Source organism: Microplitis mediator, chromosome 3 (assembly GCF_029852145.1).
Source record: "Microplitis mediator isolate UGA2020A chromosome 3, iyMicMedi2.1, whole genome shotgun sequence".
Taxonomy (NCBI): Eukaryota; Metazoa; Arthropoda; class Insecta; order Hymenoptera; family Braconidae; genus Microplitis; species Microplitis mediator.
In genome coordinates, this window is record NC_079971.1 from 10,029,224 (window position 1) to 10,045,071 (window position 15,848).

Genomic DNA, 15,848 nt, shown 5'->3' on the forward strand with positions numbered 1-15,848 from the left:
GCTGAAACTGCCAGTTTTATTGAATGGCACAAACAGCGTACTAGAATTAAGTTGGGAACGTCAACTTTCAATTTGGCGTAAACACCGTTGTTTATGCCAGTCATGACTGATGCATTATCAGTCCCAATACCAACTAAATTTTTTATGGGCATATTAAATCGATCAAGAGTTTTTTTAATTGCAAAAACGATGCCTTTAGCATTTGACTCAAATAATGGTGCAAGATCTAAATAGCTTGATATAATTTTCTTATAAACATTACTGTAATAAATCACTATAATACCCAAATACTTTAACACAGCAATATCAGTGGATTCATCGAGCAATAAACTATATGACTTATTTTGTAAATCTTCTTTAAGAATATTGAAAAAATGTGGCGCCAAAACATTTATTATAATATTAGAATATTTAGTTCTATGTAATTTAATTTTAGTTTCTTCGTTGTGTGAATGATTAACTAATGTACCCAAATGATCGATTAAACTGATGCTGGAATGTACATCCATAAATAATGATAATCTTGCTTCTTCTTTTTTTATTGAAACTGAATTATTTTTTACTGTTTTGAAAGAAAGCTTTTGTTGACTAATTATTTCCTAAAAAAAATTAAATATTCAAGTTAATTTATTAAATAATTTTTAACATCGTTTGTTTTATATCTGTTTAGGAAAATATTAGTAATTTAATTATTAAATGGAAATATCAATGATTTTTTGACGAACAGATTAAAATACGTGATTGTTAGTATATAGTATTGTAAAACTTGATATGCATACAAGGTAGTAATAATGATAACAAAAATGTAATTATAATTAAATGTACCAACTTTGGCTTTTTCTAAATGTCTTGGAGTATTCCCGTGATTTTTTAGATCGGAATAATGGTTTTTTAATGTAATACCACACGCTGTACATTTCGCTCTTAGACCAGATGTACTTTCAACGGCTTGTAACCAATTTTTCAAAATCGGGTCTTGAAGCCAAGCGGTTCGAAATTTTTGATAGTATTTTTTAGACTCCGACATAATTAAACAAATTATCAAATTGAAACAAATATTTAAAATAAAATACTAATAGTGTAAAACTTAAGTGATCTTCATGACCAACACTTTTCACAGTCATTTGTTTCTTTGTTTTTGTAGAAAACAATTTTTTTTTTCTTTAAGTCCAAACTATTAGCTAAGTTAAGATATATTTTGTTATAATTGTCAAAAGTATTAAATTATATTTTAACCGAGTAAAAATTAATAGCGAGTTTCAAGAGAAAAGTTGTAGAGTCAATCTCATTCATACAGTTCAAATACTTTGAAAGTTCCAGTATAATAACCTACTGTTGAAGCGGGATACGAAGGAAAAAAAAATTTGAAATCTATTTATTTATAATTAATAAAAAAAAATACTTAATTTAATTGAAAAAAATTCTGTGAAACGTGCATAAAATATAATAATAAGAACAATATTAACAATGCATTAAAAAAAAAAGTAAATAAATAAAATTATTTCGCAAAACTTCATTACCACCAAAGAAACCACTAACCACCAAAAATAAATTTTACCCACTAGGGAGAAATCGAAACCACTAGATTTAGTGGTAAAACCCCTAAGATGGCAACACTGATTATGAAACTATTTTTTTTAAAGCATTATGTACTCCCCTATAACACATAATATTTTCAGATTTTTAAAAAAGGTACGCCATCTTTAAAAAAATAAAAACCATTTTTCAGCTCAATTAATGCATCTATTCAAAAAGTTTAGTCTATACTTTTTTAATTTAATGAATATTCAGATAGTTTGTAGCTATCAGAAATAATATTTTGTATTTAAAACAATAACAAAAATTTTTTCATCAATGTACAAAATCATAATAGTTAAAAATAATTAATTATTTATTAATTTCAATAAATATTTTTAAAAACAACTTTTTGTTTCACAGTTTGATGATTTATACAAAATCAAATTAGGTTTAAATAAATAAACAATAAATGAAAAGAAAAAAAAAATATATCAGAGGTATAAATATAATAAATATTTCACAGAAAAAAGTTTTATTAATCTTCGTCACTGTCCTCTTCAATTACAACTGTAGTATTGTCTTTGTTGAATAATTTACTCAATATTGCAGCAGGCCTTGGAGTTTTTGATACGTATCTTCCGTGCGACAAATAATAAACAATTGCGGCAACGTGGGAGCAACATCCAATAGTTCTAAGACCATTTGCACACTCACAGCTGTGTCTCACGACACTTTTGTGTCCAATAGCATTTGGTTTATAGTCAATGAAGCATCTAATAACTTTTCTGCTTATATGACGTGATTGAACTTCAGCTTTTAGTATATTCGAATGGTCTTTAACATACTGAATAGTGATATTACCCGAGTCATGTATCATTTCTGACAAGTACGATATCGCTTGTTTAAATTGATAAGATCCAGTGAAAAAAATTTGAAGATCTTTTTCCGTCATTTCTGGAAAATCTTCTAGATCACTTGATGATATAGACTGGAATGGTAGTTTTTTCCGTTGCCAGCCATTTCGTTGTACTTCATCAGCTAACGTGTTTTCAATATCATTTTGAAATATCATTCTTTCTACGACCTCATCTGGAAACTCTATATCAGAAGTTAGGCGTTTACTGTACTTATTATGGAGAAACGAGGCGACTATAAAAACTTCCGATTCTAGGAAGCATTTTGGTATTGTAGAAACCATAAACTCGGTAATCATCTATTGTTTATCATTTGTCTTTTTGCAAGACGCCACCTAGCGACGATTTTGAGAATCTTTTAAAAAAAATTGAATCGTTTTTGGAAAAATTCATAGTGCAAACGAAAAAATAATTAAAAAATGCTCTGATCATCAAGCTGTGAAACAAAAAGTTGTTTTTAAAAATATTTATTGAAATTAATAAATAATTAATTAGACGGCTGAGGCAGCCGTTCGGCACTCGCGTGGCTCGGGCGATCACCGAAGTTAAGTAGCATCGAGCATGATCACTACTTGGCTGGGTGACCGTTTAGCCACGCGTCGGGTTCGAACGAAGGTCTCTGATCGTTAGGCGCGGGATGAAGATCCAGTGGTCGGTAAAATGGGAATTTTATCGATCACTGGAGCTTCACTCAAACCGAAACTATACTGGCTACGTTTTCTCTGTGGTTTTCCTAGCCACTGCACCTCCATTGCACAAGGAAGCTTGTAGGGCATCACCGTATGGATGCAGTACAGTATAAGCACAAGTCGGGCCACAGCCGCACAATAAAGAAGCAGTTTGCGATTTGAAGGCAAAAATGTAAAAAGATACTCCTGTATTCTATACATTGAAATAAAGAAAATAAAATAAAATAATAAATAATTAATTATTTTTAACTATTATAATTTTGGACGTGGATGAAAAAATTTTTGTTATTGTTTTAAATACAAAATATTATTTCTGATAGCTACAAACTATCTGAATATTCATCAAATTAAGAAAGTATAGACTAAACTTTTTGAATAGATGCATTAATTGAGCTGAAAAATGGTTTTTATTTTTTTTAACGATGGCGTACCTTTTTTAAAAATCTGAAAAAATTATGTGTTATAGGGGACTACATAAGGCAAAAAAAAAAAATAGTTTCATAATTGTGCCAAAATTGTATCATAGTTAGAAAAAACAATTTAGAAAAAAACAATTTTTTTTTCAAGGATCTTATGAAGCTATAAAACTGTTAATTATTTTTTTTGAAAGCTATTATGAGCATCTAAAACATACTAAATTTTTAGACCAATCGGTCAAGCCAATCCTGAGAAAAAAAAATTTTTCTATTTTTTACATAATATTTATTTTCTTGGAAACGGATTTAGTTAGATATCTGAAACTTTCAGGATCTTAGTATTTTATTAGTACCTACATATCCTCTAAGTATCATTCAAATATCTTTCCGGGGCCGATTCACCATACTTATACCCCTAGGGCCTTTATTGATTTTATTTTTTTTGACAATCTGACAATCACTGAAAAATTTGTAAAACTTTTTTGTTCTTTTAACTTTTTTAGATAAGTGTATGTACACTAGTGGCAGAAATGAAGGGATATGAAAAAAATTTCAAATTTTTAAGTGATTTTCAACATGCTGTAACTCGGAGAAAATCAGTCGTACAGTGAAATGTAAAAAAAAAAACAAATTGTAGCTTCGAGTATCTAGTTATCAGATCTAGAGTTTTAAAATTTTTATCATGTACAATTCCGGACGAATCCGAAGAAAACCACCACGAAAAAAAAAATTCTAAGTTTTTGCTCACCTTAAAAAAGGTCTATGAGTTTTAATGATTTTTTTTTTTTTAAATATAACTTACGATTCGATCTCTTTTAGTTATTTGAATATCCGTCAATTTGCTGCCCTTAAAAAGTCTCGATGACGTTTTCGCGCAGAGTTATTATTGATCAAAGCAAAAATAAAAAAACATTTTGACTTTCAATAACTCGGGTCATTTATTCAAGTTTTTGAAACCAGCCCTCAATTCACCGTGTGATCATTGACAGTTGAGATATCGATAATTAAAGCCAATAGGATCCTTTCTCATTTATAGACTGATATTTTTGCTCCTTAAGCTCGAAAACATTGTTGTGGATACATTTTCGAGCTCTTCGAGCTCGAAAATACTTTTGTGTGCCATTGGTTTCGAAAAAAAACTGATTGTAGCATTTCTTTCTTCCACAATATCTCAGGAACGAATTGACCGATTTTTATGGTTGAGGCGGCAATCGGCGTATTTTATTGAGTTTTAGAGCTGATTAGATTTTGGAGTTGATCGTATAAGTCGTTTCTGAGAAATCAATAAAAAAATAAAAAGAATTTTTTTTTCGTAATTCGCCAATATTTTCGAGTCTACTTGATCAAACGATCTACAATTTTCAGAAAAGTTGATGGCCAACAAGCTCTTTCGATTGCTGCCTTAACCATCCAAATCAGTTCATTAGTCAATAAGTTATAGACCGGTCACACACACACACACACACACACACACACACACACACACACACACACACACACACACACACACACACATACATACATACAGACACTCAGACATCATTCTAAAAATAGTCAGATTAGCTTCCTAGGACCTCAAAACGTCGACATCTGATGAAATTTTGATTTTCGCAAATCGGGGTGAAAACAATAACTTTCCGAATATTTCGGAAATCGTCGATTTTCTTAGCGGGAAGTTAAAAAACAAATTAAAGCTGAATAAACTGTTAACCAACCTATGCATTGGTGGAGCTGATAAAGTGTTTCCACAGCCCGTGGACTCTTTGAAAAAAAGAAAATGTTTGTTTAATGTTATTTTTCATGTTTCCGTAATAACTGTAGCTCTAGAAAATTTTCGATCGAAATGCATTGAAACTAGAAATTCCGAGCTATGAAATGCTTTTTTGAAAATTTTGATACGATTATTTTTTACAAAGTTACAGCCTTCTAGAAATCACAAAAAAATTTCTAAAATTTTTCTGTTCTTTCAATTTTTGGCATAAGTGCCCTCGCAGATTTGAATCACGGTGGAAACACCGTGGAAGTGTAAACACTGTGGATCCGCCGTGGTTACACGGTGGGTTTGTTCCATTTCACCACCGGGTATACACAGTGTATCCACTGTGATCACGCGGTGTATTTACCGTGCTTCCACGGTGGCTTGACCACTGTGTATACACAGTGTTTCCACTGTGATTACGCGGTGCATCCACCGTGATTTCACGGTGGCTTTGTGCTATTTCACCACCGTAGTTCCACGGTGTATCCACCGCGTAATCACAGTGGAAACACCGTGTATACACAGTGGTCAAGCCACCGTAGAATCACGGTGGATACACCGCGTAATCACAGTGGTAAAATAGAACAAACCCACCGTGTTTCCACCGTGATTCAAATCTGGGAGGGTGTCTAAATTGAGACAAGTCAATTTTGAACTTACTAGAACTATTTTGGTTATGATGGTCACGGTTTCTGTAGAGGAATATCCACACCCTGATCTTATATTAACAATTGCTTAAAGATGTTGCCTAAAGTGCTCAGAGAACTTTTAAATTTAAAAAAAAAAAAAAAAAAAAACGATGAATTTAAATGATTATCATCACAATAATTTGAATTTCGTTCAAAAAATTAAGTTAAAAAATAGAAGGACCTTCTGAATAATTTTTTTGTATTTTGTTCTGAAAAGTAAGGTACCGGTGGGTAATAAGGCCGAGCTAAGGGAGATTTTGAATAGAATCGAAATTATTGCATTTAATTATCGAAATGTATCATAAATCTTTATTTCAATACATTAGCCATAAAATATAATGAAGTGATGGTAATTTATACCACAAACAAACAAAAAATTAAACTTTTACAAAACCCATACGAATAGGCTTCATTTTACTACGGTAGGGTAATAAGGCCTACGGGTTAAACAAACTGGAATAGTTTAATTATACTTAATAAAATTGGTATTAGAGATGAATCATCACTTAAATTTAGCAACGATACTTTTTTTAAAGACAGAAGACTAGATTGATTTGCTCAACAGCACTTAAAACTATCAATATCCTTTTCAAGAGTCAGAAGACTAGATTATTTTTTTTTATGATTTCTTCTGCACTACGACATCATATGACGGATGCTAAAATATAGAAGGCAGGGAACGTGGTATCGGGACTTTACAAGCTTGTCGTAACATCTCTATGCACGACCCTTCTACTAGAGTAACCTTTAGTGGAGGCGATTATTTTAAATATCATTTCTATCACTTAGGCCTTATTACCCGACAGGCCTTATTACCCGCAGGTATCTTACATTCAAAAACGAAGAAAATGAAAGAAAAAAGTTTTCGTTTGGTCCATTCTTCGACAGATGCTGGCAATTAAAAAAAAATTCTTTTAACCATAAAACAATGAGTGTAAAAGGAATTTTTTTGAATTGTCAGCATCTGTCCAAAAATTGACCAAACAAAAACTTATTTTTTATTTTCTTCGTTTTTGAATGTAGTTTTCAGAAAAAAAAAAAAGCAAAAAAATTATTCAGAAGGTCCTTCTATTTTTTAAATTGATTTTTCCAACAACATTCAAATTTTTTCGATGATTACCATTTAAAGGCCCTGGCCCTGTTAAAAATATTTGATAGACATGAGACGCTACTCGCACATAAGTTTTTACACTATATAGTGTTATTAAACAGGTTTATGCGACAGATGACGATAGCATCATCTTTATGAGAATTGTCGTATCGTTAACCAGAAAATTGATCCGATTTCTACTCAAGGCTATAAAATCAATGCTCTTAAATGTAGTCATGAGAGGTAAAGGGAGGGAACGAGTACAAAGTATTTTATTTCTTCTGCTTTGTATTTGTAATAAAGTGCTACAATTTTTCAATTCCATTACTGCTGTTTTTATCGATTTCTCAATGAATACACTTCCAAATATCGATGATTGTGAACCCACTAACTTTTTCTGAATGAAAATTTACATCTTCAGAAAAGTGCGAAAGTAAAGTAGGTATATTCGGCTTCAAGTTAAGAAAATTTTATACTGTGTAACTAAAAATAGTTCGAAATTTGTTGCTCTAGTATTTTAGAACTCTATTTTTACCATATTTTATTGGCTTACGGAATCTTTATTAATTGAATCTACTAAAATAGCTATCAAAATTATATCTCTCATTTTATCGTAATTAAATACACTCCAATCCTATCTAAAAATCAAATTTTTCAGACTTTTTATAAATAGTTAAAAATCGATACGGTTATTAGTTATATCTTCTGTTTTCAGATAAGAGACGCAAGTAATTGTTATGGGAGCAGTGGTGAAGATGATGAAAATGACAGTCTGAGTGGGTACGTACATCCTGAGATTAATGCAGCATTGAATACTGTGTTGTATGTTGGACTTGGTACCACAGCACTGGGCCTTGTTATTTCTTTTATTGGTACTGGAGAAAAAGGATTTCTGAGTCCAGAGCTAAGACTTATTGGTCCAAGCTTATTGTGTGCTGGACTTCTTTGCTGTCTCTTGCGAGTTCTCCTATGCATATGTTTATGTCATTGTTGCAAAAATTGTCAATGGAAAGCTTGCCCAGTTGTTATTGTTGGCAAAGACACATTAAAAAAAGAAACTACTGGTTCACCATCCAGACGAGAACAGCCTACAACATCGCTTTTACCTCAATGCTCTAATCAAATAATCAAAACATCATCGATGGCAGTGAAAATAGCTCATCCATCATCATATTCTATGTGTTCGGAAGCTGGAAAAGGACACGAGCTTCTACTTTTACCGTCTCAATTACTAGAGTAATGAAACTTTTTCATGACAAAACGTTCGACGAGAAAAGTTTATCAACTGTAACTTGAGTAGTCATTATGTAAAACTAGAATTAATTTGATCATTTAGTAAATATAGATTAATGTTAAATTAATAATTAAAAAACAATCGATGTTTGTATATTGTGTAATAAATTATTACGGCAAAAATATTTTATATAGCTTTACATTATGGTAAAGAATAATTCCAAATATAAATTACTGCCGGTCTATACGGAACAAAAAAAATAACGTTTCATCCTTCGTTTTTAGTTTAATCTCATTAAATAAACAAGAAAATGAAGTAATGTGATTTAGACAGCCTACTTTATTTTTAGCAAAAGTAGCTTCGAACCCTTTATATTTGCAGATACTGACTTTTGCGCTGGGCCACAAAGTCTACTGACATTTAAACTCTTAGTAGTGTTGTCAAGCACATTAAATTTCACGATAGTATATTTATGTATACAATCTAGGGTAAATTTGAGAATAGAGTTTAAATTTTGAATTGTGAAGAGAGATGTATTTTTTTCTAAGATATGAATTTTTAAAATAAGGAATTTTTTTTTTTTTTCGCAACCGCTTGATAATATAATTACTCTAACATTAATTTGTAGAGTAGTTCGAAATAATGTAAATAACGAGAAAATCTAAAGTTACCAGAAAAAAACCCTGTACGACGATTTTTTATAAGCAAAAAATCATTTTTATACCAAGTCACTTTAACAAACTGCTCTAAAATAAAAACTGTTCACCAGATCAGATTGTCAAAACTTTCATTTTGAAGGGAAAGAAACATGGAAACTGCGTACTAAATTTCATTCAAAATATTAAAAACTTTTCAAGTAATAAATTTTCAAAGTCAAAATGGCAAATTTCTAAACCATTGATTATATCTAATACAAATATTAATATTTTTATATAGTCATGCATATATGGATGGAATTAAGCAATAACGTCTTCACCAACATTTTTAAAAAAATCGAGTTATTATGATGAACGTACTTAGTATTTAATACTAAGTACGTTCACCATAACAACCCGATTATTTAAAAAATGTTGGTTAAGACATTATTGCTTGATTCCATCCATATATTTGTTGGGGATAAAAAAAAAGAAAATAGTTTTCATTTGAGAGCAGTTTATTTACGCGGTTGTAGTGTAAAAATCATTCTTTGTTTATAAAAAATTGCCGCACAGGATTTTTTCTGATAACCTTGGATTTTCTCGTTATCTCGAAACAACTTTACAAATTAATCTTGGACTTATTATTTCATTAAAATGTTGCGAAAAATAAAAAATTTTCTCATTCCAAAAATTTATATCTTCAAAAAAAAAACACTTCTCTGAAAATTTCAGGGCCTTTTAAGAACAGATGAAGGTAGTCTACGACAAAATTTGATCTAAAAAAAGTAAGATTTTGAATTATTCAATTTTGACCGTATCGAAATTTTGCAATTTCAAACATTTCAAAGCTTTTTTTTCAAATATTTTTTTTTTTGAAGCTTTAAGTATCTTCTTAGAAATGAACCAAGACCGATTCTTGTAATTATAATAGTTTTCGAGATATTAAATAAAAAAAAAACTTGAAAAATGATAAGATTTTGAATTTCGCACAACTTTTGATAAAAAAATTTTCATTCTTTTCTGTTGGTAAAACTTCCTTACAGGATGAAAGAAAACTTCTGACCAAATTACATCCAAATCGAAAGGGGTCGATTCCAACTATCGGTCGATTTAACATGGAATGACCCAACTGGATGTTTGAGTAACTTAGCAACTGGCGTCCAAATAGAAATATCCAAAAAGTAGGAAAACTAACTATATCCAATACTCCTACTCTAGTTTCTAGCCTTTTACAAAAATAATAAAAACATAATTTGAAACAACCAAAGTGGGTTGTTATCGCTTTCTTCTTCCTCTCAATGTCATTGACTACTCTAGTTACTTTCTTCGGTATAACTGTCAGCTTCAACAGAAACCTATTTATTTGTTCTTAAAAAATTAGGGAATGAAAAAATAAAGATTGATTGGCGTGCGTCAAGAGTATTTCACTACACCTATTGCTTTTCTCTACATTTCGAATCTCTTTGTGTTTAGGGGCATTGCAGACATATCTGGCTCATGAGATTCTGATGGCACGTGTCTCACGTCTAGTTCTTCACTTTCATAATTGTTGACTATGAATGTATACTTCACGTGAATATGCTTGGATCTCACCGGATAATTTTTATTTGTCATCCATGTTATGGCACTTTTATTGTCTACACAGAGTATCGGTTCAATGTCAATAGCAGATAGCCAGCTTACAAGTCCAGCCAACCAGATTATGTTAGAGGTGGCGTGACGGGCTGCCATGAGTTCAACTTCCAACATGGATAACGTCAGGGATTTTTGATTTCTGGTCTCCAACATCACCAGTCCGTCTCCTAATTCCGTTGCGTATCCAGTCATGGACTTTCTGGTCTAAGTGTCTGCAGTGAAATCTGCACCAGAGTATCCTATAATTTTCGTGTTGGTCCTTCTTGTTTAAACCTTATGCCATAACTTATTGACCCGTTGAGATACTGAAAAATCCTTTTTAATGTTTTCCATTGTATATTACTTAAATTTGCACAGTATTGACTAACTCGAAGAACCGCAAACGAAATTTCAAGACAAATGACCATTGACAGAAACAATAGACCTTCTACCACTTGCTGATGAATTTAAATATATAGTTTTCCGATCGAGACTTCAAAATTTTTCATCATGTACGGTTCCGGAGTAATCCCTAAGAAAACCACTGCAAAAAAAAATTTCAAATTTTCACTCATCTTAAAAAAGGTCTCTGGGCTTCAATAATTTTTATCTGATTATCTAACCTTATGACTCTTTTACAAGTCACAAATGGTTACTTTTGATAAAATAACTTTTCTCAAAGCGACAATGTTGATTAAAAAATCGGTCTATCGGTTGACCCTGCGGGCCAGCCGTAAAACTTCCTGCTATTTTCGAGCTCCATGAACTTGAAAACAGTGTTGTGAATACATTTTCAAGCTCTTCGAGCTCGAAAATAATTTTGTATGCCAATGTTTTCGAAAAAAAAAAACGTTTTTTACCATTTTCTTCGCTAACGACATCTCTCAAATGAATTGACCGTTGAGACAGATAAGGTGGCGATCGACGTGTTTTATTGAGTTCTGAAGCTAATCAGATTTTGGAATTGATTTATCTAGTCGTTTTTGAGATATTTCAAAAAAAACTAAAAGGATATTTTTTTTTATTTCTTTCGACAACGGTTTCTCGTGAACGAATGAACCTATTTTGATGGTCGAATGGGCATTCGGCACGGCTTATCAAGTTTTAGAGCTGATTAGATTTTGTATTCAATGCACTCGGCACATTGCAATTTATCCAAAAATAACATTTTTGGAAGAATTTTATTTTTGGAATACCTCCGAACGCACCATACCGATCAAGCTCAATTTTTTACAGCTTTTAGATACTGATAAACCATGTCGAATGCTAACATGACGATCAAAATCGGTTAATCCGTTCAAAAGTTACAGATATTTTCATACGTCCGTACGTACGTACGTATATACTGTAACATGAGGAAAATTTGACATCGACCCGAGGTTTTAAATTATTTGAAGATAAAAAAAATAATTACCCGGTGAGCAACTTTTGGTGACATCTATGATCACCATTCCGACTTTGACCCGAGCAATCGACCCGACGCATTGATTGAAACGAGAGATCCGGGATAGACGCCGAACTGAACGGCCACATTTATTTTTTATTTGAACAATTCGACTCGACCAAACGAACAATTTCGATTCCGACGACTGAACAATTCGATTTACGACATTATGATCAATCCGAGTTTGATCAACGAACAATTAATTTCGACCGGCAGTAACCGCCGTTTTGTGAACAAGTGAGCAAGCTGAAGCATCGGCGTGAAACTGAACAAAGTGTGTAACCGATCTGTTAATAAATAAGTGCAGTTCGTACGTAATAATAATTAATTAAATAATTAATTACGCGTAAAAATTATTTGATCGTGCAATTTAGTGTGTTACCGAAATAAAATATTATTTTATATTTTATTTTATTTCAATCGAGCAATTCTGAGAATCACAGATTATCTGTGTCTCATTCGCAACAGCAGTCTTGTCACCTCGCCGTGTAAGAATACTCTGACGTCACTCGTCAAGTATTTCGTTAATACTTCCGCTGTATGTGTGTCTCCGGACAATAAACGTATTTTATTTTAATTTCGTGAACCGAGTTTTTTTTTTCCTCCGAGTAATGAACTAATTGTGTTTTCGATCAACTACGATTTTTTTGATAATTTTGTTTATATCGAGTCAAGCCGACCACGGCAAGTTATTATATTGTTTGTAACCGATTACTTTTGATTTGTGATACCGATCAACAAGTTTGTTTAATTAAAATACGACTGATTATTTGTTTAATTCTGATCAATTATTTATCGTAATCTTAAGTGCCTGACCTTTCCCCGATCCGCCACCCTGAGTCGACATTTTTGATAATTGTGTAACGGGGTAGATTGAATTTACCGCGTTCAAATAAATTCAAAATAAAATCTATTGTTCACACCGTCGATATAGTTGCAATACCACCCAGGGTTATCCGGGTAGGTTGCGACTAGTCGACCGGCGAGTGAAAATTGGAGGCTCGCCTGTCAGTCCTCAATTAGCGTCAAGTAGGAGTGACTAATAACCGAAGACACCCGAAGTCATGCGGGGAGGAAGATCTCACAAACGGAAGCCGGAACGGAAAGCGGCACTTGTCACGAGAGCGACCGGACCGACAACACGTAGAAAAGTGAGTGCACAACTAGATAAACGCCATCAACAGACGCCACCAACGGACACTGTAAATTAATTCATCAGGTAATTATTTAATTGCGACTTGGGTTTTATTGTGGAACCAAGCGATAATTATTTCCAAATTATATATAAAATACCAGGCAGGTAGCCGGTATTTCTTGGCAAAAATATTTACTGTGTCTGAATAACAGGTGAAGAAGAGAGCGAGTATTTTGAGGACTGAGAAAGAGAGTGAGAGGACAATTACCCGAACGAGACAAAGAACAATACCAGGACTAGACTAAAGATACGGACCAGGACGAGACCAGGACAACATAACGACGAGAAAGGAAAAATAAAATTGTTGTAAAGGTATTTAAATAAATTTATTCCAGGCAGGAAGCCGGAAAAATTTATTAAGGATTGAGTCGTATATCTGGTATCGTCGCGTCGTAATTAAAACTCGAAATTTAATTAATTTATTAACTCCAGGCAGGTTGCCGGAACTATTGCGTAGTAAAATAATTCCAGGTAGTTCGCCGGAAATGTTCTAGAAATTTCCAGGTGGATCGTGTAACCCACGCACCGGAAATTATTGAGTCTAGTCAATAATCGAGTCTGTAAAATTAATGAATTAATTAATAAGATAAAGAAATTTAAATAAAATTAAAATAAAGAAAACTAATGTCTCAGGAAAAAGAATAAAGTCCGTAGTCAAGGTCACCGGTAATGACAAGTCAATTATTAATTAAGGAAAATTTATTTAAATAATGTAATTAATTAAATAAATAATTAAATTGAGAAAGAAAGAAAAACAAATATATTGAAAAAGAAATTTAAGAATTAAACGCGGGAATAAAATAAATGAAAACTTGGAGGAATGAGATACTGATAAGAGTTTGGAAAAAGTGACGGAATCGCATAAGTTGTGGAAACAGAGTAAAATTAAAATACGGAAAAGAATTAGGGAGTGATAAAAATAAATAATTAATTAATCTCTTTAATCAAATATTTAATTAATTAATTTATTTATTTATGAAAAAAGTTGTGGCGGGAAAATTAGTCGATGGCATGACGCCATTTAGTTATAAATTCAGAGTGAGAGTATTATAGTCCAGGGGACTGAGTGAGTGTGTGTGTGGAATAGATCAGGATGATCATGATTTTTAAAACTAGAAAATAAGGTCTCGCGAAGGTTAAGCGATTTTAATTTAGTTGCCAAAGGTAGTTGGCTAATAAGGTCTAAAAGAGTGTGTGTGTGATATGCCAAAGGTAATGGCTATGTTTTAAACTATTGCAGGTTATAAAACAAAATTGGTTTTAAGTGAAACATTGCGGGTCGTAAATAAAATAAAAGGTCATAATAAAAAGGTTTATATAAAAAGGTTATGATAAAATAAGGTTTATAAAAAGTTATAAGGTTTATATAAGTTATAAGGTATATAGTTATACGGTTTATAAGGTTTAAAAAGGTTATAAGGTACAAGGTTATAAGATCATAAGTTAAAAAGGTATAATTAAATAAAAAGGTATAAAAGTGAAAAGTTAAAATGATATTGATTAATTTATGAATTATCCTTCCTCTTCCTTCTCTTACAATTAAACAAAATTACACCGACCCTGATGATCCACGATCCGGCTCTGGGAGGCCGTTATTACCTCCAGTGGTGCCCTTAGTAAGGACGACCAGAGTAACAGCAATAGCCTTGTTATAATTGTTTATTTGGTGATTATAAAATCACCTGGCGTCCAACTTAATTATTTTTGAACAAGGTAGCCAAAAACAGTAAGTGTATTCGGATTTCACTCCGGTAGATTATAACGGTGGGCCCTGGCTACTTCGTGTCCAGTAGCCACGAACCACAGTTAATAAATAATTCCCGAGCTTAATTAGTAATTAATTAAATTATCGATTTAAGTCGATTATCGCGGGTTCTGGAATCGGGAACTTGAAATTCTCGGGGGTGAGTCGGCTCGTCCTGAGCCGGACACGCGGCTGAAAATAAACTTAAATCTAAAGGATTCTGGTGATAGTTTATAATTAATACTCAAATAATATAAATTATATATTTTATTTAACCAAACCCTTTATATACAAATTTTCCCCTTAGTTTTATATATGTGTGTAATCATTACAATTTAATTTAAAGAATTTATCGGGCGATATGCGCGGGAATAAATATCGTGGAAAATGAGAAAAATTGGCGGGAAATTACCGCGTTGAAGAGAGAGGCATTATACAAAATTATTATAGATTATCTATATATATATATATATAGGCGAGCAAATGTCTGGACTTACTGCCGGAATCGGACGACGTTCCATTTTCCTGGTCTCCAGTGAATAATGTTCCTTGAGTGGATAGGATCCGGACACGATGACGAACTGCTACTTGAATCGGTATCCCAACAGAACTACTGTAGCACTTATGGTTTAATTAACCACACAAACACACGACTCAAAATCTCTAGATAAAATTCAAATGTATTCAAAGAACAGAAGGTGGAAAAAGAGCGACTGATCAGTAAGCGTACTGGAGCTCAAGTGTCGTCTTATGATTTACTGTCTTGGGTCAGCACCTCATATTGACCCCTTCCAATTATGCGCAATGACCAATTTCTGAATCTCTGCTGCGCTAAGACTACCGCCCAGACTCAGCCGAACTCGCAAACGAGAAATTTATACGAGAGAGAGAGAGAGAGAGAACA

At 32.5% G+C, this 15,848-nt stretch overlaps 1 protein-coding gene across 18 annotated transcripts in view; it reads left to right on the top strand.

The window, feature by feature from the left end:
* LOC130664836 (uncharacterized) overlaps positions 1-10,278 on the top strand; it is a 223,762-nt gene extending 213,484 nt beyond the window's left edge. For 12 of the 18 annotated variants that reach the window (XM_057464954.1, XM_057464955.1, XM_057464956.1 and 9 more), the window contains one exon: positions 7,791-10,276. In XM_057464954.1, coding sequence (XP_057320937.1) covers positions 7,791-8,315 — 525 coding nt within the window. In that variant the 3' untranslated portion in view covers positions 8,316-10,276. Of the gene's footprint in view, positions 1-7,790 lie in introns of all 18 variants that reach the window. The other 6 variants (XM_057464967.1, XM_057464968.1, XM_057464971.1 and 3 more) reach the window with 2 other exon arrangements.
* The last annotated feature ends 5,570 nt before the right edge of the window (positions 10,279-15,848 follow it).